At 48.1% G+C, this 23318-nt stretch overlaps 1 protein-coding gene and 1 long non-coding RNA gene across 4 annotated transcripts in view; both read left to right on the forward strand.

The window, feature by feature from the left end:
- Positions 1-502: 502 nt before the first annotated feature.
- CEP43 (centrosomal protein 43) overlaps positions 503-23318 on the forward strand; it is a 30721-nt gene continuing 7905 nt past the window's right edge. Inside the window, exons 1-10 of one of the 3 annotated variants that reach the window (XM_019659505.1) lie at positions 503-709; positions 1303-1356; positions 4939-4993; positions 5396-5484; positions 6187-6324; positions 9287-9367; positions 11789-11848; positions 18749-18963; positions 20971-21083; positions 22479-22547. In XM_019659505.1, coding sequence (XP_019515050.1) covers positions 608-709; positions 1303-1356; positions 4939-4993; positions 5396-5484; positions 6187-6324; positions 9287-9367; positions 11789-11848; positions 18749-18963; positions 20971-21083; positions 22479-22547 — 976 coding nt within the window. In that variant the 5' untranslated portion in view covers positions 503-607. Of the gene's footprint in view, positions 710-1302; positions 1357-4938; positions 4994-5395; positions 5485-6186; positions 6325-9286; positions 9368-11788; positions 11849-18748; positions 18973-20970; positions 21084-22478; positions 22548-23318 lie in introns of all 3 variants that reach the window. The other 2 variants (XM_019659504.1, XM_019659506.1) reach the window with 2 other exon arrangements.
- On the forward strand, positions 1917-3689 carry LOC109391702 (uncharacterized). The gene is made up of 3 exons (XR_002125901.1): positions 1917-2366; positions 2666-2752; positions 3653-3689. It is a non-coding gene; the product is annotated as an uncharacterized LOC109391702 (long non-coding RNA).

Below are 23318 nucleotides of genomic sequence, written 5' to 3' on the forward strand. Positions count from 1 at the left end.
CGATTCCAGGACTCGCTCCTGACCGGCTTTACGTGACTACGTCTGGGGTAACGGTCTGGGCTTGAGAACCCCGGAAGCGGACCCAGAGACAAGGCTTGAGTGTCAGCAGTTTATTCGGGAGGGGAGCCCAAGAGACACCGGGGCGGGTGGTGGGGAAACGGGACAAGGCACGGAAGGAAACGATAAAGGCTGTGCTGTCAACTTACTTGTATAAAACGTACTATAATGTTGATAACGACGCAGCAGGAGGCGCCGCCCGCAGCACCCCCACCGCACTCCAAGTTCCGGGGTCCCGCCTGCCCCAGTCCAAGGACCCAGGGCCGAGCCCCGCCCGAAGCCCCGGCCCCGCCCCACCTGAGCCAGACCACGGCCCCGCCCCCTGTAAAACGCCGTCAAAGCTCCCGACTCCGGAGACTCTGAGGCCCCGCCCCCGCGACCTGAGGCCCCGCCCCCGGCGTCCGCCTGCGCCCCGAGGCCCCGCCCCCGGCGTGGGGGTCTGCGCACCGGCGCCGGGGCGTGGTCTCGCCCGCGTCGCCGCGCGCCGCGAGACATCTGCCGCGGCCGTTGGCCGTTCGCGCGGCTTGGGCGGTTGTCTTGGAGAAGCAAGATGGCGGCGACGGCGGCTGCGGTGGTGGCGGAGGAGGACACGGAGCTGCGGGACCTGCTGGTGCAGACGCTGGAGAACAGCGGGGTCCTGAACCGCATCAAGGTGGGGTGGGAGGCCGGCCGCACCTGCGCGCCGTAGAGCCTGTGCGGACCGCTGGCGTCACAAAGGGACGCGGGGCGCGTCGGGCTGGCCTCCCGGGCGGAGTCCGGGCGCGGGCGACCTCGGGGGTAGAGGGTCACCCCGGGGAGACCCCGGGCCGCGCGGCGCGTGCGGGAGAGGAGCCCGACCCCCGGCCCCCGGGCGGTGGAGTCGCCCGCCGCTCGGCGAGTCCCGGGGTGGGGGCCTCCCCTCGAGTCGGCTGCAACCAGCGGGCTGCCGGCCTGGTGGGGCGTTCTCGGAGTGTCCCTCTCAGACCGTGTCGGGGCCAGCAGGCGCGGCAGCTGGGCCAAGCCGGGGGATGGGCGCTGAGGGGGGACGCCACGGGGCCCCGCAGGGCTTGCGTGGCTGCGCCCGCGCCTCGGTGCGTCTCTGGCCCCTGCACCTGCCCGCGCAGCGTTCTCGTCTGGCCCGTGTGCGCTTTTGCGGGTGGTGTGGATGGTGCCGCTGGCACTTAACGTCCTGCGTGTTTCTTGTCTTGACGATTGTCTTGAAGCCGTTTTTGTTCCATCACCTCCCTCCCCCCCTTTTTCTTAAAGGCTGAACTCCGAGCAGCTGTGTTCTTGGCACTAGAAGAACAAGAAAAAGTAGAGGTATGAAACCTACAAATGTTAATATGACCGTGTTCATTTACGTTGAATTTCTAACTACTTAAAAAACCACTGTGAAATGTGACGGCAGGGGCCGTGTTGCATGTGAAGGATTACGTTTCTTTACAGTAGAGTCGGCATTCATCTTTTTGTGTATATTTCAGAATTTTGGAACAATCTGAGGAAAGTTAAGGCGCCACAGTACCTCTGAGGCCAATACTGAATCTTAGGTGTCGTAGACCCCCTCCCGCTGGGGACACCTGAAACACAAGGTCACAGGAGCTATTTGAAGAAATGGTTCTGTTGTCAAAGAGTTTCCTGCAGGATCCCTCAGAACCTTTAATACGCGTTGTGCATCCCACCAGGTGGGGGGAATACAGGATGCAAGTCACCCCCAAACTGTCAGACCCCCCCCCCCCCCCGTTAACTTAAACATGTAATCCTCCTTACCGTCACAGGTCCAACCGCCTCTGCGTTTAGGTGTGTTTAGTTTTTTTTCTCTCTGGTCCAAGTCTCACCACCACCCTGAGTAAAGATTCTGGAACTTGCTGTCCACACAGTCACTCCGTCGTCAAGGTCTTCAGCTTCCTCTGTGACCGTCCGCCTCCTTTCCTGTCACTTCTTCAGACCTGGATGCCTGCCCCTCTCTCACTTGGTGAAGCTCTTCGGTTCTTGGCCCTTGGGTATTCGTCTAGGCGTCGGTCTGCCCTTCGCTGCCTTTGGCCCTGACTGGCCTGGACCCGACTGTCCAGATCCCCAGAACCCTGGCTACCTTGCCTTTCAGTTATTCTTGGTCTGGAAAGAAACTCTTATTGGTCATTTAATTCAGCAAACTAACTCCCCTCCCGTTTGTCACCCAAGCCTGTGGGGTGCTGGAGTCACTGAACGGTGGGCACACGCTGAGCGAGGCCCTGACAGGCCCAGAGCTCTGCGGTCTCCCATGTCAGTCTCACCGTGGCCGCCCACCCCGCCCACGGCTTCATCTGCACAGCCGGTCTTGTCTGTCCCATCAGGTCGGCACTGTGTGTCCTCCCGCGACCCTGCCTGCGTCTGCACCCTGCACGTCTTTCCTTTCTGCTTTAGTGTGGAGGACAGAGCCTCGCCAAGAAGCATCACTTGCTCTGGGTCTGGGTTTGCCTTGGTGGGACTCTCGGCCCCGCCCTCTTTGTAGCTCTTCTCCTGAGCGTGGGAACAAGTTTATATCTCAAGGAGAAAGCTGTTGCCCTTGTCTCATGTTCTGCTTTTAATACCCCCTTTTTCCCTCTGTCAAGCTTTGGAAAAACGTGTATGTCTTATACTATTTATGTTACAGACACCCTTTAATCCGTTAACATCCTAAGTCCATCACTGCTACACCTCAGTACTTTCTTTTGCTGCCGTCAAGAAGCATCCTAAGTCAGTAAGTGTATCTTAGTTCTTACTTGTCTTAGTGGCTCTTTGTGGCATTTGACATTTTATTTTATTTTATTTTAATTTTTAATTTTTTAATTTTTATTGGGTAACAGTGTGTTATTTCCAGGACCCATCAGCTCCAAGTCAAGTCATTGTCCTTCAATCTAGTTGCAGGGGGCACAGCCCGCCATCCTGTGTGGGAATCGAACCGGCAACCTTGTTGCTAAGAGCATGCGCTCTAACCAACTGAGCCATCCGGCAGCCCCACGTTTGACATTCTTAATTCCTCCTTCCTTCCTGAAAATCTTTGAATTTTGGGTCTTTTTTCTCTTGTTTCTTTTTCCTTTTTCTTTGTCCATCCCTTGGTTTCTGCAGCATGACCTTTTCCTACACACTGCACTTGAATCCTTGGTGCAGCATCCCGTAGTCCCGTTGTGGGTTCTCTGCCTGGATGACCTTGACCATACCAGTAACTCAACCCTGTATCTCGTCCATATTGCCTTCCTGAGCTGCAGACTGCATGTTGTACTGTTTGCCCGCGGGGACCGTCACTTATCCAAGCGGGAAGTCCGAGAGCCCTCGCCCTTCTTTCCACGTGTCCCGGCCGTTGCTGGGCTCTGTCTGTCAGCTCTGTACCTCGGCTGGCTGAGGTTCCCTGCTGACCCCCCTGGCCTGTGCTTATCTTTCCAAATCACTTCACCCCTTCCTGCTCTCCTTCGCTGGTGGTCCTGACGTCTGCGCTCCACATTGCTCCTAGGATGGCTATTCATAATACACAGTTCATGTTGCCCCTCCATTTTCTTCAAATATTCCGGTTGACCCAATGTCTTCAAATTTCCTAGACCAGCCTGCTGAAGACCTTTTTGTGAACTTCCCCCTCATCCTTTTTGTTTTGTTTTGTTTTTAGCTGAGCCATCCTGCTACCTGTTGGCAGCTCAGCGGCTGCTCAGCTCGGGCTGGACTCGAACCGCTGTTGCTCAGAGCTCAAACCCTTGAGCGAGCTCTTAACCAACTGAGCCACTCGGCCGGCCCTGCCCCTCATCCTTTTTGGATTTTCTTAAAACTTTATTGAGGTACAGTTGACCTACAGTAAACTCAACATACTTAAAATGTATAATTTGATACATTACAACTTATTTATGCAACCAGGGAACAGTCGAGGTAGTGAACGTATCCATGACCCTCGAGTTTCTTCCAGCCCCTTCGTAATACCTCACTCCCCACCCCAACTCTGGCACCCCAAGTGTTCCTAACAGCTATGCAAATGGACTCTTACAGTACGTACTTTTTCTTTTTGGTTTGGCTGCATTCATTCAGCATAATGCATTTGAGATTCACTCATGTTGTCATTTGTATGAGTAGTTCATTCCATTTGATTTCTATGTAGTGTTTAGTCATTCACAAATTGTTGATGGACATTTGTGTTGTTTCCAGTTTTCAACTCTTGTAAATACGGCTTCTGTGAACATTCATGTACGTGTTTGTTGCTTGGGTCTGTTTCTTTGCTCTTGAGAAAATACCTAGGGGTAGAGCATATGGCAGGGCCATCTTTAACTTTGAAAACTCCTCCGGACCGCTGTCCAGAGTGCTGGCATCATTTTATATCAGCCACATGTAAGACTGCCGCTATGTCTGTAATTTACGTGGTCTGTTTAAGTAGCTTTGTTGTGCTCAGAGCATTTTTTCTTTACTTACTCAAATAATTGTCTAATGACAAAAATAAGTTGGCCTGTGTACTACATAAATCACGTCACATACTACTGATGGACTGGGGATTGTAAATGTATAATTAAAGTACTGGTCATGATAAGTATGCTACGAATGCTATATATCTAAGATGACAAAATAGCAAACTTCATATGTTGAAATAATCAGTTTTTATGAGTAAATTTGAGGTCATTTCATGTGAGTATTTTAAGATCTAGCTTCTGAAGCAGTTGAATCAATTTATAAAACATTTAAAAATTAAAAATAAACACAATTTATGTATGGCTTTATTTTATTAACTTTGAGACATTAAATGGCACAAAACAGTTCTTTTAGTAATCAATTTTGTGAAATGGGGTTAGCCATAATTTTATGAATGACAATATTTTACCTACATCTTTGCCAAAAAATTAAACTTGAATCCACATTTTGTAGTTGTTCTTAGGGTGATCACATGACACTTACAGTCTTTCATTTTTTTAACAGAACAAAACTCCTTTAGTCAATGAGAGCCTGGAAAAGTTTTTAAATACGAAAGATGGTAAGATGTTTGGCTTCTTCTTGTTTACTTTGTCTGTCTCTGAATTTTCCAATCTTGACTATTTGGGAGAAATCAGGAATTTCAGATTATTTTTTGAAGTCTGATTTTTACAGGTCCTTACTTTAAAATCACATTTTATTGGGCAACTGTTAAGTTGCTATAAATTTTATTGGTCATGGGAAATGGTTGGATGAGACGAATTTTTCTATAAGAAGCAGAACGCACGAATCCATTTATATTGAGAAGCCTCTTTTCTCCCATTAATCAAGTTTGTCCTGTTGGACAGCGTTAGTGAAGACGCCCCAGGGCTCAGACTTGCTCACCACCTCTCTCTCTCTCTCTCTCTCTCTCTCTCTCTCTCTCACTCACTCTGTCTCCCTCACTCACTCTCGCTCTTCACAGGCCGGCTGGTGGCGAGTCTGGTTGCAGAATTTCTTCAGTTTTTTAATCTTGACTTCACCTTGGCCGTTTTTCAACCTGAAACTAGCACAGTAAGAATGATGACTTTTATTTACATCTACCTTTGAAGGCTTTGATACAAATGAGTTTACTATAAGCTGAAAGTTAACAAAATTGGACAACTTACAGTGTCTTACATAAAGATTATTCTTTGTAGTTAGCCGTTTCTCCTGAAAGCCACCTGAGCTGTCAGCTGGCCCATTGTCCCTACTTTATGAACGTGAAAAGAGTGTTATTTTACAGTTAATTTGTTAGGAGTTAGACTCCACCTTTAATGTAGACTTTGAACATAGAGACTTGGTAAAAGAAATATACAATTTAAAAAAATTGACTCTTGCATTTCCCATCTGCAGAGTTTCAAGTAGAAATTTGCTCATGAGTGGCATTGTATTTTATGTGTTTTTAACACACATGAGCAACCCTGCTTCCTGTGAAAAGAAAAAATACCATTAAAGAGTGTGGGGTTTGAGTCCACTGTTTCATTCAGTGAATATGTATTTGGGAGTACACCTCAGGTAGGGGTGACCTTGTGGCTCCATGGCCACTCTCACTCAGTCCCCCTCCCCCCATATATATATAATTTATAAAAATAGACATTTCATTCATTAGGAAAACGGTCTCTGAGTTTAGAGATGTCTTTAAGTTCTGGAACTATTTTTCTTTAAACTCTGAAAATAATTTAGCTGTATTTTTGTGCACTTGTAGCTTATTTTTACATCTTATTTCTTCCCTAGTTTCAAGGTCTTGAAGGTCGAGAGAATTTAGCCCGAGATTTAGGTATTATTGAAGCAGAAGGGACTGTGGGTGGACCCTTATTATTAGAAGTGATCAGACGCTGTCAACAGAAAGAGAAAGGGCCAACCAATGGGGAAGTAAGTACAATCCTATCCTTTGTTATCTCTTTAATCATTGGCTACCTAGTGTAGCCGAGCAGATTAGTGCATACATAATGAATCAAGGTTTAAATAAAAAAAGGCTGTTCTTAAAAACAAAGTGAAACATTCAGATTGTACAGATGTACATTTTAGTGAGAATCGGGGAGCTGGCCGCTCAGGCTGCTGCTGGCCCTGCTGTGGATCCACGACACTCAGGAGTGGTGGGCCTGGCTGTGGGGGACCGACCCCAGCCCCTCCGCCGGCTGGCGCTGCTCCCCTCCCTGGTCCTCTTCTGAGAAAGGGGCGGGGACAGGACAGCTCATTGGGGGCCTTGTGAGGCTTCCACACACACAGAGCTGGTGCAGGGAATGTGATGACACTCAATGGCGTCAGTTTCCTTGTTACCATCTTTAACGTGAAAGGACTGCATTACTGTTAGCTAATTTTAACTAGACCTAAAACTGTTTAAGCTGTTGATTTTGCTGAGTGTCTAAACATTTTTACATTTCTGTTGTTTTGATTAGCCATTACCTTTCTTACTCGTATCCTTTCCTTTTAGAAATACTGCTAATGAGATTAATGGTCTGATTTCTATTATATACATTAGCTTTATGTAAAGACACTGCTCACAGACGTAGACAGCATTGTAACTGGGCTGGATAGCTGGTTAAATGTGTCACAAGTTTATAGGTAAGAATGTGGAGTTATGGGCTGCCATTCACTCTATTTGGAGAGCCTCAGAGTGTATTTTCTGTTAGGATCTTTGGAAGCCAGTAAACTTGACTGCGTACTCATTGCATCTAAGGCATAATAAATAGATTCTTTTAATTAAAAGCTAAAATGTAAGAAAGTTCCGTGTACTAGAAGAGTTGAGAGCTATTGAAGATAAGATGCTTTCATAAGAAAATGGGCATTTAAACAAAGGTTTATGACTGTAGAGGAAGTATCATAGAAAAATGACTAGTCCTCAGCATTCTGTGTAGTAAGTTTTAGTTAAAAGGAGGCAGTGGTTGTTTTCATGTTGAAAGTTTGTTAAACTCAGCGTCGGTGTGAGGCCTGGGAAGGGTGTTCTAGGAAGGACGTGGAGGCCGGGGAGGGAGGGACCGGGAAGCAGAGCCACACCTGGGAGTGTGCGTCCGTCAGCCTGTCTAGGCATAGGCGGTCACCGCAGCTCTTACGTTTTCGTTTCATTCGTTTGTAATTATTCGACAAGTTTTTTGTGTGCACTTATGTGATGGGCACTCTGCTAGATACGAGTGAATAAAAGATCCATAAATTTAAAGAACGCCGAACAGTTTTGGTTCCTGCTCTCCCCCGAGCCAGCAGCCTGCAGCTGGTGGCCACACCTCTTGGCTTCTGTGGCCCTGACCTCTGTCTCTCTTTTCCAGCCTTTTTCCTTTCCTAGTTGCTCTTGGGTTCACCTCATGGTTGCCCACGTTTTCTCCCTGTGAGCTCTCCCTTCCTCAGCCTCCCAGTAACAGCATGGACTTGGGGGCCAGACTGCTTAGGTTCACCTCCCAGCTCTGCCACGATCTGTGCATGGCCGTCTTAAGTCACTTCAGCTCCATGCCCCTTAGGTTCCTCACCTGTGAAAGGGAGATGATAGAGGTATCAGCGTCCTGGGGTTGTAGTGAGGACTGAAGGGCTGCGTGTAGGGGAAGCTCTGGGAACGGTGCTTGGCGTGTGGGGATCGCATAGATTCTGGCCGTCCTCATTCCTGTTTCTGGTTTTACATTACTCTCCGATGACTCCCAAGGCCAGCTCAGTCGTCACCCCTAGCTCAAGACCAGAATTGCATGCTCCTCACGTGACATACCCACCTGGTTCACCCACCAGCCGTTGGAGTCCCGTGTGAAAAACAGGACTTGATTCTCTGTATTTCTGACAAAGTGAAAGTTGTACAAGACAGAAGATTCCCCAGCTCTCGTCTTCCTCTGCACGTCTCTGTTCTGCAGACTCCTTGGTTTCAGCCCCAGGAGTTGCCTGTCCACTTCCTAGAGTATTCTTTTTTTTTTTTTTTAATTTTTTATTGGGGAATTGGGGGGATGGGAACAGTGCTGGGGAGTTGGGGGAAGGGGAACAGACAAGTTGCTGTCGTTTTGTTCTTCAATCTAGTTGTGGAGGATGTTGCTTCACTGGCCCAAGTTGGCACCATCATTGCGCTCTTCCCAGGCGAGGCAGATCAGTCGCCGGCTTCTGGACGGCCGCTCACTGCGGCTGCTGGCCGCTCACGCTGGCTGCTGGCCACACACGGTAGCCCATGGCAATCCACTGCCACAGGGGCTGCAGCCCACGCCGTCGCCGGAGACTCACGGCAGCCCAGCTCCAGGTTGAGCTGTTTTTCAGCATCTCAGCTGCGGAGGGCAGTGTCACTGGCCCTCATATGTGGGATCCGAACCGGGGCCCTCTGGCATCCCAAGCGAGTTCTTAACCATCGCGCCACTCGGCCGGCCCTTCCTAGAGTATTCTTTAGTGTCCAGTTAGCTCTGTGAAGTGGGCGCGGGGCAGCGGACCGGAACCAGTGCTAAGAAACGAAAAGAAAGTGATGGGTGTGAAGGCTTGGAAGGCGAGTACTGCCAGTTGAAGAGAGCACGTTGCATGAGAGGGTTGCAGTTGGATGTTTCGTCTTGAGAAGACGAAGTAGGGAGGAAGTGTAGCTGCTTGAGAATCGCAGGACGCCGGGATGGAGCTCCCTGCTGGAAAGGAAGATGGGGCATATTTACATGCGGACTGACTGAGTGACATACTTAGGAAATTGGCATCTAAGTGCATTTTATTCTGTTGTGTTTTTTAAATTAAACTTAGGAGAAAATCTAAGAAGTATATTTACACTAATGAGGAAGAATTAAACATACCAACACATATAGTGGTTTTAAAGGCTAAAATTCTGTTGAGATGTAATTAGTGTACTTGTGTTTATTTTTAAATATGTTTTAATTTTAAACTGTGGCTATTTTAGGGTGCACTAGATCTGTCTGATGTACACTCTCCACCGAAGTCACCAGAAGGAAAAACAAGTACACACACAGGTCCCAGTAAGGTGAGTCGGCTTCCCCAGGCGAGTCTGCCGAGAGCCGCGGGGTTCTGGGTTCCTGCCTCTAGTCTTACGAGGCCTGTGGTTTGGTAACACAAGTGCTGTGTAGTTTCTTGAAAGTGCTTTTTCCCCTTTGATGAAGTATGCATTTTAAAAAATTGTTTTGGTAGTATTTGAAATTTGTGTCATAGAAAGGAATATGCTATTAAGTAACAAAATTGTACAGTAGTTAGACTCATTTGGTACTTTGAGCATTTTTTTCCTTCATTAAACAAGGAGGTTTACTTTGTTTTCATTTACAAAAATCCTAGCTTGAGACTATTAGGTTTCAGAATATAAAATTGTTGTGTTGAGAATTGTAGATGGGTAATCAGGTTTGGAACTGTAAATCATGATGGATTTTTTTATATTAATGAGCCATTCTGAGGATTTATAAGGAAAGCAATGTGCTCTGGTTATACAGAGGGTGCCAAAAAAAAGTGTACACATTTTAAGAAAGGAAAACCGTATTAAAATTGTAATACTCAATATATACCAATAACAAAAGATGGAAACAAGTCACGTTTGACTTCTGCATTTACAAGAGGTGCTCAAAGTGGTTCCCATCAGCATCCAGACACTTCTGATGATGGCGAACTGCTGCTTGAGCAACACTGACCAAAGTGTCCACTTGCATACATTTTTTTGGCACCCCCGGTATTTATGTGAATTGTTAAAGTTAAGGCCCTCCCATTCCAGGGATTTGGTATAATGAAGAAATAAGTTGAGTGGAACACTTGAATTTAAAGTCAAGGGTGTTTGTGCTCGTAGCAGGAGTGGATAGAAAGAGAATTGTCGGAAGCCGCTGTCCCCTGCGACTCGCTGGAGTAGAGCGTGCGCTGATAGAGCCAGCGCATCTCAGCAGAGGGTGGGTTTGCAGCCGAGTGGGCTGTGAGTGGCGTTCTGGTCTCCGTCCCCCAGCAGTGGAGTGGTGCCCGGAGTACACCCCACAGTGGTTCCTTGTAGATGGACGTGGTATCTTTAAATTCTGTGATCTCGGAGAGGTAGGTTTCTTTTTTCTCTGATGCCTGGGCACAGAACATGTGAGTGGTTCTTACTGTTTGTTGCTGGTTCTTTGCTGGTGTTGCTCATTTTTGTCTTTTAAAGTTAGAAGTGGAAGGAATCGGTGCTTTATTTCTAACCACGGAGAGAGACCGTCATGCTGTTGATAGTTGTTCCTTTTCTTGGAGATCTGGTTTTCCTGTTCTGTAGGGAAAGTCCGTCTACAAAGGCTTGTCCCCTTGATGCTGTGGGAGGATGTAACCATGGTAACAGAAAACGTAATCCTGAGGAAATTTAAAGTCCCTTTAAGTGAACTGCCAGGTACCAGAGCCTTTGTAAGAAAGCTTTGCTTTTGGTGACAATACCTGGCTTCAGAGGGGTTATGATGAACACATATTCCAGAGTTGTTATCGTGAGCTATTTGGAAGTTCTCTTTTTAGCAAATTATTATGTTTTAAAGCAAATTAGCAATACTAAACTTCCACCTATTTTATGTCTTCAAGACAAAATATTAATGTCTGTTTTACATACAAGAGGACTTTCTTTAGATAAGTTGTTTTTTTTAAGATTTAAGAATTATGTTGAGAATCTCAAGTTTTAAGTCCAGTGAGGAAACATTGCTCTGAATAATCACAGGAATTGGCGGTGGTTTTTCAGGTTGGTTTAGAGAACAGTGACCTGTCCTGCAGGTGCTGCCACACTCCTCCCTCCTGATGGTTCTCAGTCAGTGTCCTAGGCTTGTGGTGGCAGTGGCCGCTTCTGAGACACCGGAGCTCTGCTGGGGCCGGGGTGGGTCTGTTTGAGGACAAGGCCTGTTTTGAGGCAGCTGGCATGCAGTTCCCCTGAAGGGTCTGGATTTGGGATTCCAGTACTTGCCTCACCCTTGTCTTGCCAGCTGTCTTCTTTCACTCAGATGTCTTTGAATACTTCGGGGCTGTTGTGGGGCCTTCAGCTTAGGGTGCTGCCTCAGACTGGAGAGCACTGGGGACTCTGGGGAGTTGTGGCCCAGCCCAGGGTCCAGCCCGACCCTGTGGAACCCGCTTTGTGTGCTCCTGAGGGAGGTCGGGAAGGCCGGGGGCTGTTACAGGAAGCTGCTCGGGACGACTGCTGCTACATGGAGCGTGCTGAAGTGATCTCCATGGTGCTAGTCGGGGCGGCCGAGGAAGGCCCGGCGCCTGCTGGACAGGAAGTAGACAGGAGCTGAACCACTTGAGGAAGAGAGTTGGGAAAGACCAAGAAAGTGGATTTAAAAAAGGAACTTATGAATTCGATTTTTCCACGTTTAAGAAATTTTCTAATAGGAATCTTTTTTAGTTTGGTTATGAATTCGTTTATTTTTAAATATTTTTACTTTGTGGTAAAATGTCATTTTATTCTCATGCTCAGATACCAAGGTATACAGGACAAGGTAAGAAGAAGACAAGCGGGCAGAAGTCTGGTGCCAAGGTAACACGCGTGAGGGCAGAGGGCGCAGCGCCTGTGCTGGGCAGGCCAGGCGCCGCCAGCGCCGCCTCCTGCTGGGGCTCGACTCCGTGGGCCTGGGGCCAGTCTTGCCTTTCAGACATCACTGTGTCTGTAGTCAGAACATGACAACGGCGGGGTGGCGTGAAACCACAAGGGACTTGACTTCCAATTTTTACCTAGGTGAAAATCATACTGTTGTAGTTTAAAACTACACTGTCAGTTTTATTTTGAGAATTCCTTGCTTTTTGGCAATAAAAGAAGTTGAAAATGTTTTGTTTGAATGGATGGTTATGTACATATTCTTGATATTATGATTTTTATCTGAGGTAAATAGAGCATCATGCTACTTTTTGGATAGGCTCCAGTCAATAAATTAAAATCTAAACTTAGTTTCCTTCCAGACGTCTTTGTGTTCAGCAGCTTATGAAACCACGTTGATTAGGCCCTGGAGGTGGGGCCCCGCCGTCACGTGCCTTGGCTGCATTATTAGTAAAGTTTTTTTTTTTTTTTAATATTTTATTGGGGAATTGGGGAAGGGGAACAGCCAAGTTGTTGTCCTTCAGTCTTAGTTGTGGAGNTGTTGTCCTTCAGTCTTAGTTGTGGAGGGCGCAGCTAGCTCAGCTCCAAGTCCAGTCGCCATCTGGCCACCCGTCGGCAGCCCCTGGCTGCAGCTCAAGGTGCTGTGTTCAATCTTAGTTGCGAGTGGGCGTAGCTACCATCCCATGTGGGAGTCAAACCAGCAACCTTGTTGTTAAGAGCTTGTGCTCTCACCAGCTGAGCCATCCTGCTACCTGTTGGCAGCTCACTGGCCCATGTGGGAATCAGACCGGCAAGCCTATTGCTCAGAGCTTGTGCTCTTAACCAAGTGAGCCACTCGGCCGTCCCCAGTACAGTTCTTAACAGTTACTTAGAATAAGATAAGTATTTAACTGAATTCTGTGAGATTGATTAGTCCTTGTTGAACCTTGGTTTATGTATAAATTATTGAGGACCTCCAAAATGAAAGGGCTTTTAAAAATTGTGTTTGTTGTGTTAGTTGTGTTCTGTTGGTTCCAGCGGTAAACTCCTATTGTTTTATCTGTTCGCAGTATTTTTTATGCATTACTGTATGAGAAGATGTTGTGGAATGTTTTCCAGCAAGCATATTTGAACATTACCTCATGAAAATCAGCGTGTGAAGTGCTCTGGGCAAGACACTTCATAGGTCCTCACTCAAGCAGTTTACAGTCTAATTGGAGAGCCGAGACAGAATAAAGATAACTAAAAGTATAAAACAGCATGTTTTTTATAGATGCTTTTAATAAGTATCTTGGACTTTTTAAAAAAAATAAGAGCATATTTCATAGTATTAAATTTCTGTACTCTTACTGGTGTGGGTTTTAAGGAAGTTAAAACCTTTTGAAGAAGTTGATCCCTAGAGCCAGAGCACGCGGAGAAGCATTTGCACTGTGTGAGGGGCGGCTGCGGTGGCCCAGCCGCGCGCGACCTTCGCTCTGGGGCGGCTCAGCCTCCGCTGCTCCCCTGAGCTGGGGGAACGAAGTGTGGCCTGAACCAGTCGCTTCCTGCAGTGGTGGGCTGGCAGTAGGGCCCCTTTTATGTACTTCATCGCTGTGTTCCTGAGACTAGGGCACTTCCTCCATCACTTTGAAAGCTTTTTTTCTCTGCTTCCCTGATCTTGTTTCCAAGTTGCTGTAGGAGGAGTCTGTTTACCCAGCCCGTCTATTTCCAGCCTGAGAGACGAGCCCTTAGCCCTTCATGCCTCTGCCGTCCTGCTGTGCCTCGTGCATGTAGTGGGTCCCCAGTATCCTTAATATCCTAACGTCCTAACATCCTAATAATCCAGATACCAAGCTGCCCTTGGAGCTTGAGGTCGGACACAACAGGACTCCAGGGGGAGCCATTGCCCAGCTGGGCAAAGCCCTAAGTGGCGGCCTTGCTGGCCGATGGGGCAGGCCTGCAGTGTGGGAGCGGACTGGACCAGCAGGCATTAAAAATTACAGTAGACTTTTTTTGGTAGGCTCCACTAACTTAGGTTTTTACACTCAGTTGGAAAACCCGAATAAGATATTAGATGTCTTTTTGTTTTAAATATTTAGAATAAGATGTTTTTTTAATCATCACATCAAGTATAATATGAATGGTTAGCCTTTTTATAATCAGTTTTCAGGTGTTTTAAAACTAGTATATATTGAGGAATTTGTTTGTTTCAAGTTCTTAAAAAAGGACATTTCTCAATCCATTGCCCCTTGTTTTCAAAACTCGGGATGAACCCAGCTTGATGTTGATCAGGGCAGTGCTGGGGGTTACAGTCTGTGTATGCTGCGGGGTTTCTGCGGGTCCTCGCAGTCACCTCAGGGTTTTCTAGATAACCCACGCACCGTCATTCCCTACACCTCCCACACCGCACCCGAATAAGTGAATGGATGGATGAGGACCACGCGCATGCCCCACCCGCCCTTTGCCCTCCGCCTCTCTGCCTGGCGGCTCTGCCAGCCGCAGCTGCCGCTTCACATGCAGACCGACACCTTGGCAGTACTTGTCGCCCAGGCCAGAGCTGAGGGCTGGGTGGGGACAGAGCGGACAGCTGTGCAGAGCGCCACCAAGTCTGACTCCAGAGCCCGGGAGCTGGCTCTCCTGTGCACCTGTGAGGTTACAGGGGTTTATGCAGCATAGCGGCAGCGTTTTTCTAGAAAATGGGGTTTTCAGAGAGGGGTTTACATTTTGTGATGCTAGAATTCCACTGTGTTTGCTTTCTAGGTGAAGTTTTAAATATGCATGTGTGTGTTACAGCTGTAGTAAATCACTTTTCCAAGTGATTTATTATAAGTCAGGGTCAGCACTGCTTTTGGCGGGGCTGGGGAGGTGGAGGCATGGGCAGGGGGACATAATTGCATGAATTCTTTGAAAATTTGCAAAACTGGTGTATTTCTTTAGCTTTGATGTTTCTCTATTATAAGCAGTGCAGATTAAGCCTTTCACTTAGAAAAGCAATGATTTTTTTCTAGGTTCATAAGACATGCTAGTGGTAATTCAAGTTTTTGTCTAATGGAAAATTAGTATTACTTTTACTGTGAAACGACTTCATGATGCTCATTTTGTTAATCTAGAAATGCTTGCAAGTTTGAATATATAAATGTACTCGCAGAAAACGAAGCATATACAAAAACTTGCCCACGACTTTACTGTAATTTATCATAAAGCTGATTAGTCTTGAGCTCTAGCCAGGGGAATTTAACGGCTGCTCCCATGCTGTGCAGGGGCCTCGCTTTTATGAAGAGACAAACTTTACTGTAAGTTTTAGTTGTTATAAACACCTCTCAGCTCCTAGGGCTGCTTTAGCAAAGTACCACAAACTTGGTGGCCTGAAACAGCAGAAATTTCCTGCCTCATGTATGTCCTGGAGGCTGGACACCCGAGATCAGGTGTGGCAGGGTCGGTCCCCGATGAGGACTGGACGGAGATTCTGTCCAGTTCTGTCCCGCCCCTGGTGGCTCCTGGCAATCCTAGGCATCCCTCACTGGCCTCAAGCACCGTGCTCATGGCGTTTCCCGTGTGCCTGCCCTCGTCTGTAAGGGCACCAGGCATGTTGGGTCAGGGGCTGTCACACTCGAGTGTGATGTCAGCTGGCCACCTCTGCAGTGACCTGACTTGTGAATAAGGAATGGCACGCCCTGCAGTACTGGCAGTTAGGACTTTAGCTTAGGTGTTTGGGGAGAGACAGTTTATCCCGTAACAACACTGAGGCCGCTGGGGCTGTCCAGGGAGTGAACTCCAAGGCATTATTGTGGCATTCTGTTTGGTGGCTGATGTTCACACTTCCTTGTTTCAAACAGTTCTTAACCTCCGCTGTTGATTCATCCTGAATCGGAGCTCCCTATCCACAGCTAGTTGATAGAACCCAGTAACTGAAGCTTCTGTATGTAAGATGAAGACTTATCTTAAGCCATAATAGAGGCTTTTAAACAGATCCCGTGGTGTACATCAGAGTCGATTTGTTGCTCAAAAGATGTGACTTCCTCCATGGAAACTGCTCTTAAAGTTTTACGGTACTTTTGTTTTAATCCTCAGAATCTTTTTTTTGTCTTTTTTTAAAGATTTTTATTGGGGAATTGGGGGAAGGGGAACAGACAAGTTGCTGTCGTTTTGTTCTTCAGTCTAGTTGTGGAGGACGTCGCTTCACTGGCCCAAGTTGGCACCATCATTGCGCTCTTCCCGGGTGAGGCAGATCAGTCGCCGGTTTCTGGACAGCTGCTCACTGCGGCTGCTGGCCGCTCACGCTGGCTGCTGGCTACACATGGTAGCCCATGGCAACCCACTGCCACAGGGGCTGCAACCTACGCTGTCACCTCATGGCAGCCCAGCTCCAGGTTGAGCTGTTGTTCAGCATCTTAGTTGCAGAGGGCAGTGTCACTGGCCCTCATGTGGGATCCGAACCGGGGCCCTCTGGCGTCCCAAGCCAGCTCTTAACCATCGCGCCACTCGGCTGGCCCTGCAGAATATTTTGATAAATCTTTCTCCTTTTAGTGTAGATTTTTTAATAGTGAAGATTATTTGGAATTAAGTTTAGTAAATATATCAGTAACCCATTGGTTAATGGTCTTTTTGGTTAAAAAAAAAAAAAGAGCCACAGTTAGTAAAGTCATGACGCCTTCCTCTGTGGTTTAGACATTGATTCCGAGAACAGTTCCAAAGCAGATCGCTTTAAAGTTTTAATTTTACTCCATAAATAGAACTATAGTTTTAAAAGATACTAATTAGTATTTTTAGAAATACGTGTTGTGTTGAACATCATAGTGTGCTTTCTCCATGAAACTTGTCCTAAAACTGTTCTCTCCATAGCAGGGCAATTACTAAAACCAGTCAGAAGGGTCGTGGGTACACATTAGTCACTAAGCTTAGAGAGCTCCTTATGCGCCCTTGAATTGTGCTGATGATGGTGACTTTGCCGGAATAACCACTGCTTGTGGGGGTGTTGCTGTACGTTCACGTTTCCCTTGGTTTCATGCCTGTTGCCCTTTGAACCGTCTCAGTGTTTTGAAGTAAAGAATCTATCACTATTGTCTCTATAATTGGAAATGTGTTCAATTATCACAAGACTTAGGGTATTTATTTCCAACTGCATGTGCCTTTGAAATGATAGAAATCAATCTTTAAAACGTGTAAATCAGAAATTACAGTGGGCATGAATCTAGTTAAGAAGTACATAGGTGGATGGTGCTTCTCTATTCTGAAAATTTATACCAGGAAAACTTCAAGAAAGCTGTTAACGACATTTTTTTAACTTTCCGCTTCTTTGAAAATATCCTGTGTTGCCTGCTGTCGACCAAGCGTGGCCTGTGACTAGTGTAATAATAGAAAGGTCTGTCTTACTCTGTGCACAGTATGTTCTGTCTGTTCACACATTCAAACTGAAGTCGCCCTTGGAGAGAGGCTTGTTCAGACATTTCTAACCGCATTTTTACCGCTTTGCTTCGAGTCACTCGCTTTTCGCCAGCCTTCCATTCTTAACTTGCAGTAATAATGTGATTTGGAAAATCCTGCCCTGGTTGAATTCTGGAGGAAATTCATGCTTGGAAACATTAGTTTGTCGAGATTGAGTGGTGAGTAGCAGAGAGTGGACTGCGTTCCCATCTGTGTTTCAGGAGTGCATTGCTCGCACACCACAGGCCTCTGGCACAGCCTGTGCTGCTCTTTTTAGGGTGCAAGGCTGGATCCTGAGAAATTGCCATTTTGAACCCACAGAAACTGCAATTTCATATGACTCAACCTAATAGCGTAACATACGTATTAACAGCTAACCCCTGGCATCAGATTTGATGTTGACCTGACCCCTTAGCTCCCTGGGGACCTTGGCAAGTGCCTGAAATGTCTGTATGTCTCCTTTTCCATATCTGTAGAGAAAACAGAACCTACCCCCAGGCCACAGGGTTATTTTGAGGATTAAAATGATATAACCTGTGGGAAGTATTTGAAAGCTTTTCCTAAATGGTAGCTACTTTTATTATTACTGTCTCAATGTTTTGTTTTGTTTTGTTTTTATTGTTGACATAGGCTTGTCTAAGAGCAAAAGGAAATCTGAAAAAGGAGAGAATAAATGAGGTAGTCAAGGTCAGGGCTAACTGCAGACAAGGCACACGTGCTGTTCTGTGCCAGCACCGCCAGGTCCGGAGGACACGCGTCAAGATGCTTGAGAATTTTGTACATTGGTTTGGGTACATAGGAGCATATACACACATGTGTATATGTGGACACCTAGGCGTGGATTAGGGAGATACTCTAAAGGCCTGAGTTAAGGTCAGCGTTGAGACTTCACTGGTAGCAAGTCTGTGCGTTAGAAGCGTGAACGGTCCAGGCTGTATCTTCCACCTTGATGTCTGTCATATTTGGCGCTGGATGGAAAACTGCTATCTTGACTGATGAACACTTTGTTTTAATACTTGGTTCGTGAATGTGAACTAATCTTCCTTCTCTACTAGTAATCCATTCTCTTGTCGGCAAGTTGAAAACGTTAAGATAACTTATGAAGCAGTGATGTGTGTGTAAGGAGAAATGGAAACATTTCTAAATGGGATAGGCACAGCAAAGATATTTCCATTAGGGAGGGTTGAATGGAGTGGGATGGGCATATTTCTTCGACAGTTTCCCCCTTCAAAAGTTAGCCAAGTTAGCCATGCCATGAGGCCCGGGGATGAGCTGATAGGTTGTAGGGTCACCCTGGACCTCGTGCGGTTGCAGCCCCCTCCCCCACCCTTCCCCCCACACTCATGCTCACACGCACACAGACACAGACCTGCATATGTTCACGTGACTTTTTATTATTTAAAATATTAAAGTTTTATTTCACCAAGCAGACCTTTTCTCTTTCCCTCTCTCTCTTTGTAGGCCAGCAGTGATGCTAGTCAGAGTGATACAAGCATCTCCTCCTCAGAACTCAAAAGTAAAAACAGTCTTCACTTATTGGCCCATGAAACAAAAATTGGATCTTTGTTAAACAACAAAGGTCTAGATGACAAAGACAGAGCTGGTCTTTGTCCAGATGAAGATGATATGGAAGGAGACTCTTTCTTTGATGACCCCATTCCTAAACCAGAGAAAATGTACGGGTGGTGAGTAAACTGTGTTTTGGGTTATCAGACTAGAGGCTTAATATAATTTCTAAATGTTTTACAGTTAAAAAGTAGTGAGCTGCTAAAGGGTCTATGATTATTGAATTCGTAGGTCTGATTTTGTGCCAGTAAAGCCTTTTATGTTGTAACACAATTCCAGATGGGTAAAAACCTAGCGATGATCTCAGTGGGAAAGTATAAACTGAGCACCTCTCGTGTGTCAGGCGCGGCGTGAGGTGCGGGGCACAGCGGTGAGAAGGGGCGCAGCGGTGAGAAGGGGCGGACACCCCGCCTCGGGAAGCTGACACTGGACAGGAGACAGAAGTGAGAGTCACGTGTTGTGTCATGTCGGGCGGGTGCAGTCGGTGTCCCGGAGGGAGGGGTGTGTGGGGATGGGGGCACGTGTTTTCAGTAGGGTGTCAGAGAAGGCCTACCTTCGAGGGGTGGCCGTTGGAGCCGGAGGAGGTGAGAGTGGGCTAGGCAGATGTGAGGGCTGCGGGTGCTCTGGGGAGAGGAAACAGCCGCGCGGAGCGGGCGGCAGGTCAGAGAGGCGAGGGGCGGACTCACCACGGAAGGGGCAGCCTGTGCTGGGGGAAGACCCTAAGCCCGGGGTCTGCAGCTGAGTGACTGGACCCCACACACACTGTCACAGCATCGCCTCGCTGTGGGGATTCGTGTGCAGGCGCAGGGTTTCCAGGTGCAAAGCTTTTAGGATTGTTCAGGTGAGAGGTGGTGGTGGAAGTGCTGAGAAACGGGTGTGGGGTGTGTTCTGAGATGAGAGCCAGAAGGATGTGCCAGGAAGCGTTCAGAGAAGAAACGCTATCCAGGGAAGTTCTTGCATCTGCGGGCGGGATCGCAGAAGGGGGACACACCGTCGACTGAGATGAACGGGTGGGCGGGCGTGCGCAGGCGGGAGCCCACTTCCCACCTGACACGTGTGAGAAGACGGCGTGGAAAGTGGACGAGCCTGGGCACTGAGGGCGCAGCCTGGCGACAGGCCCCCAGACGGTGCTGAAAGCTGGGACCCTGAGGAGGTCACCAGGATGTGGCCACAGCGGCACCTCCGGGTCAGCGGCTTGAGGAGGAAGCTGGAAAGGCCGAGAGAGCTGGGGGAGGCCCCCTTGAAGGAGGGGCCTGGGGGAGCAGCCGCGTGGCATGGAGCCGATGACCAGAGGTTCAGCCGGAATGGCGGCAGGTGGCTGGTGGGTCTTCATGGAGTAGAGCGGTGGGTTCGAGAAAGAACGATGGAGAGGATCGTGGGTGGTGAATCATCTCCTGATGAGCTCATTGTCACGCGGTGCAGAGGAATGGGGTGATGGCTGTAGCGTGGGGTGTGAGGTTCAGAACCACTAAAGTGGGTAAAATCGCAGCATGTGTGAATGTTGGTGAGAAAACCCGATTTTGAAGAGTAAAAGCTAACCGTGTCGGGGAAGGAGGACCCCTGGCGTGCCGCCTGTGCGAGCGCAGGGCCCCGGGCTCTTCCTTCGCGGGGCGGATGGAAGGTTGGGAGCGCTTGTCGGTGGGCGCACGTGAGGGTGGGAGCCGTGGACGTTCTCGTGAGCCCACAGTGGAGGCTCGAGGGCTGGAGGGGTGCAGTCACAGGGGGATGGACTTGCTGCATGCGGGGGTCAGCCAGGGGGCGGGGCCGAGCGCCGGGCAGTGTCGCATGCCCGGGATGGAAGGCGGGAGCAGCCGGAGCAGCCCTCGGGGGCTGGTCTCGTGTTTGCGGTGCTGTGGCCGGTGCCGGCCGTTGCCGGCATTCCCGGGCCATGGAAGGGGCTTCTGCTAGAATCACAGACGGGGAAGGTGAAGACGAGCAGCTCAAGTGTGAGATGTCCAGCGGCATTCCAGAGCGGCTCCTGAGCCTCTCGGGCACTGCCCGTCGCTCTGTGTCCTGGTGATCTCCCAGCCACTGTGTGCAGATGCCATTATTTGAGTGACACTGTTTTAGAGCTGAGCCTGAGGGCGCCGTTTAACTGTACACTTGTTTCTTGTTAGGAGAAGCGAACCTAGTAAGCGAGTCGGAAGCCTGGCATCGCTCTCCGACGCCCCCCCACTAAAAAGTGGACTCAGCTCCCTCACGGGAGCCCCCTCATTGAAAGACTCTGAAAGTGAGTGCCAGCTCCCTAGATGTGTGACTGAAGACGTAGACATTGAATACTGATGATGTTTTTCTCTCTAATGAATTAAGTAGTATGTGATCATTGTTTATTTTTCTCAGAAAAAATTGTGTAAAATCATAAAATAGCCCATAATTTTACCACTCAGAGATTATTCCTGTTAAGTTGTATTCTGTAGTTCATTTCTTTTTAATATGGTCTGTATTCTGCTTTTCCTACATCATCAAAATATGTACTTGCAGGAAATACGACTTTTTAGCTGCCTATCATATACACACACATAGATGTAATTTTTAAACCATCTCTCTTGGACATTTAGATGGACTTGAATAGGATTTAAATTGAATTAGCTTTTAAACATTTGTTTTCTAATTCCTGTGCCACCACAGCAGTCAACACAGGGTGTGAGCTCAGGCTGCTGCCTTCAGGGCTTGGACCTGCCGTAGCTTCCTGTGCAGCAGACGGACCGTTAGCTCCGTACACGTGGAGTGGCCCACGGGCTCCCTCCGTCCCCTCCCACACATGGTGACAAGACCAGGGAGAAGTGCCGATGAACTTGTGTCTGCATCATAGTGAGCATAGGGTTTCATCGGCAGTGTGCAGAGCATAAACGTGCCGATGAACTTGTGTCTGCATCATAGTGAGCATAGGGTTTCATCGGCAGTGTGCAGAGCATAAACGTGCCGATGAACTTGTGTCTGCATCATAGTGAGCATAGGGTTTCATCGGCAGTGTGCAGAGCATAAACGTGCCTCTTGGGTTCTCCAAAAAGCACATCTCTGTTAGGAAATTAGAGAGTGGTGTGCATAGCTGCAGTCCTTACTAAGCTTTTCGTGTCACACGGTACCACTGTAGGATACCCGGGACCCACACACGAGATGGCCTGTGGCTCCGCTTACCATCCAGCAAGCCAGCCGTGTATCTGAATATGGCCACGCCAGGTTCCCTTTCTCTTTGCCGTGGTTATTGCCACCTTGGGTAGAGGCATGTGGAATGTCATGTCCAGGTCACTCTTCACACTGATTAGGGAGCACCCTGAAAACCAAGGACCGAAGAAACAAAACCAGCGAGAGGAATTCAGTTTGGTAAATGAAAAAGTGATTGAATTGAAGCAATATTTAGAGGTTCAAATGAAAATAAAATTAATGAGAATTGCTGTAGTCCATGAACTACAGTGGGGCTTTATAAGAAAGAAGGTGATATCTGACAGTTGGGCAAAAAGTTATTTTGATGGCCAGGTTCCAATAAAGAATAGAATTACGTGTGACTTAAAAAGGGATGCATCTGTCGTAAAGAAACACTATTCTGTAAAAAACAAATGACGTGTTTTAGAGATTGTTGTATTCTAAATGTTGATCTAATGTGGATATTTTTTCCTCTTCACAGGTAAAAGGGGAAACACAGTGCTGAAAGATCTGAAATTGGTCAATGACAAAATCGGATCACTAGGATTAGGTAACAAGGTTTTCAATTTTAGTGCTGATTGCTCGAAGGTGGTTATTTTTTTAGAGTAAAATCTTAAATGCAGTGACTTGGTCAGCCTGCCCCGAGTACTGAGTACCTCGTGAGCACACGTTTGCATGGTTTTTGTGTCCGGGCTCACTCCGCGTGCAGGAGTGTACATAGTGGCGACCACACAGACCGTCCTCATGGAGTTCCAGTTCTCGTAGGGCAGGCGGGCAGCGAGCGGGGGCCGCAGACACTGAGTAGCAGCAGGGGAGTAGGGTGACTTAACCCAACGCAGGCGTTCCGGGACCACCCCTCCTAGGAAGTGACATCTCTGCTGAGACCCGATGGGTAAGGGAGAAGGGAAGAGATTGTGGTTCAGGCTGGAGAGTTTGTGCCCAGAGGCCCTAGGGAGTTGGTCTAGTGGAGGGGTCAGCCGTGTGACCGGAAGCACTGTGGGATGTGGGGTGCAGCTCTGTTACATGGAGCCGCAGTGTGTGACCCCGAGTTGGTGCACGCATCCTGCAGAAGGCAGGTCCCTGTGGACCGTGGAGCCCGGCCGCTCATGGAGAGTGGGCTTCGCACCCGGGTTTCTGTCTGCCCAGACGCTGGGATAGGCGTATCTAGGCACACCTTACTGCGTAGCTGGCCGGAAGGAAGCAGACAGTTCAGCTGGGTTCTCGTGGCCATTGTCTTCCTGTCTGGGCATGTGAAGTGTGTGCGTGAAACAGCGGTAGGCTCTCCCTGGTCTCGGGGCTCGCTCCCATGTGGGAGCGCTGG

The sequence above is a fragment of the Hipposideros armiger genome, unplaced genomic scaffold (genome assembly GCF_001890085.2).
Source record: "Hipposideros armiger isolate ML-2016 unplaced genomic scaffold, ASM189008v1 scaffold_299, whole genome shotgun sequence".
Classification (NCBI taxonomy): Eukaryota; Metazoa; Chordata; class Mammalia; order Chiroptera; family Hipposideridae; genus Hipposideros; species Hipposideros armiger.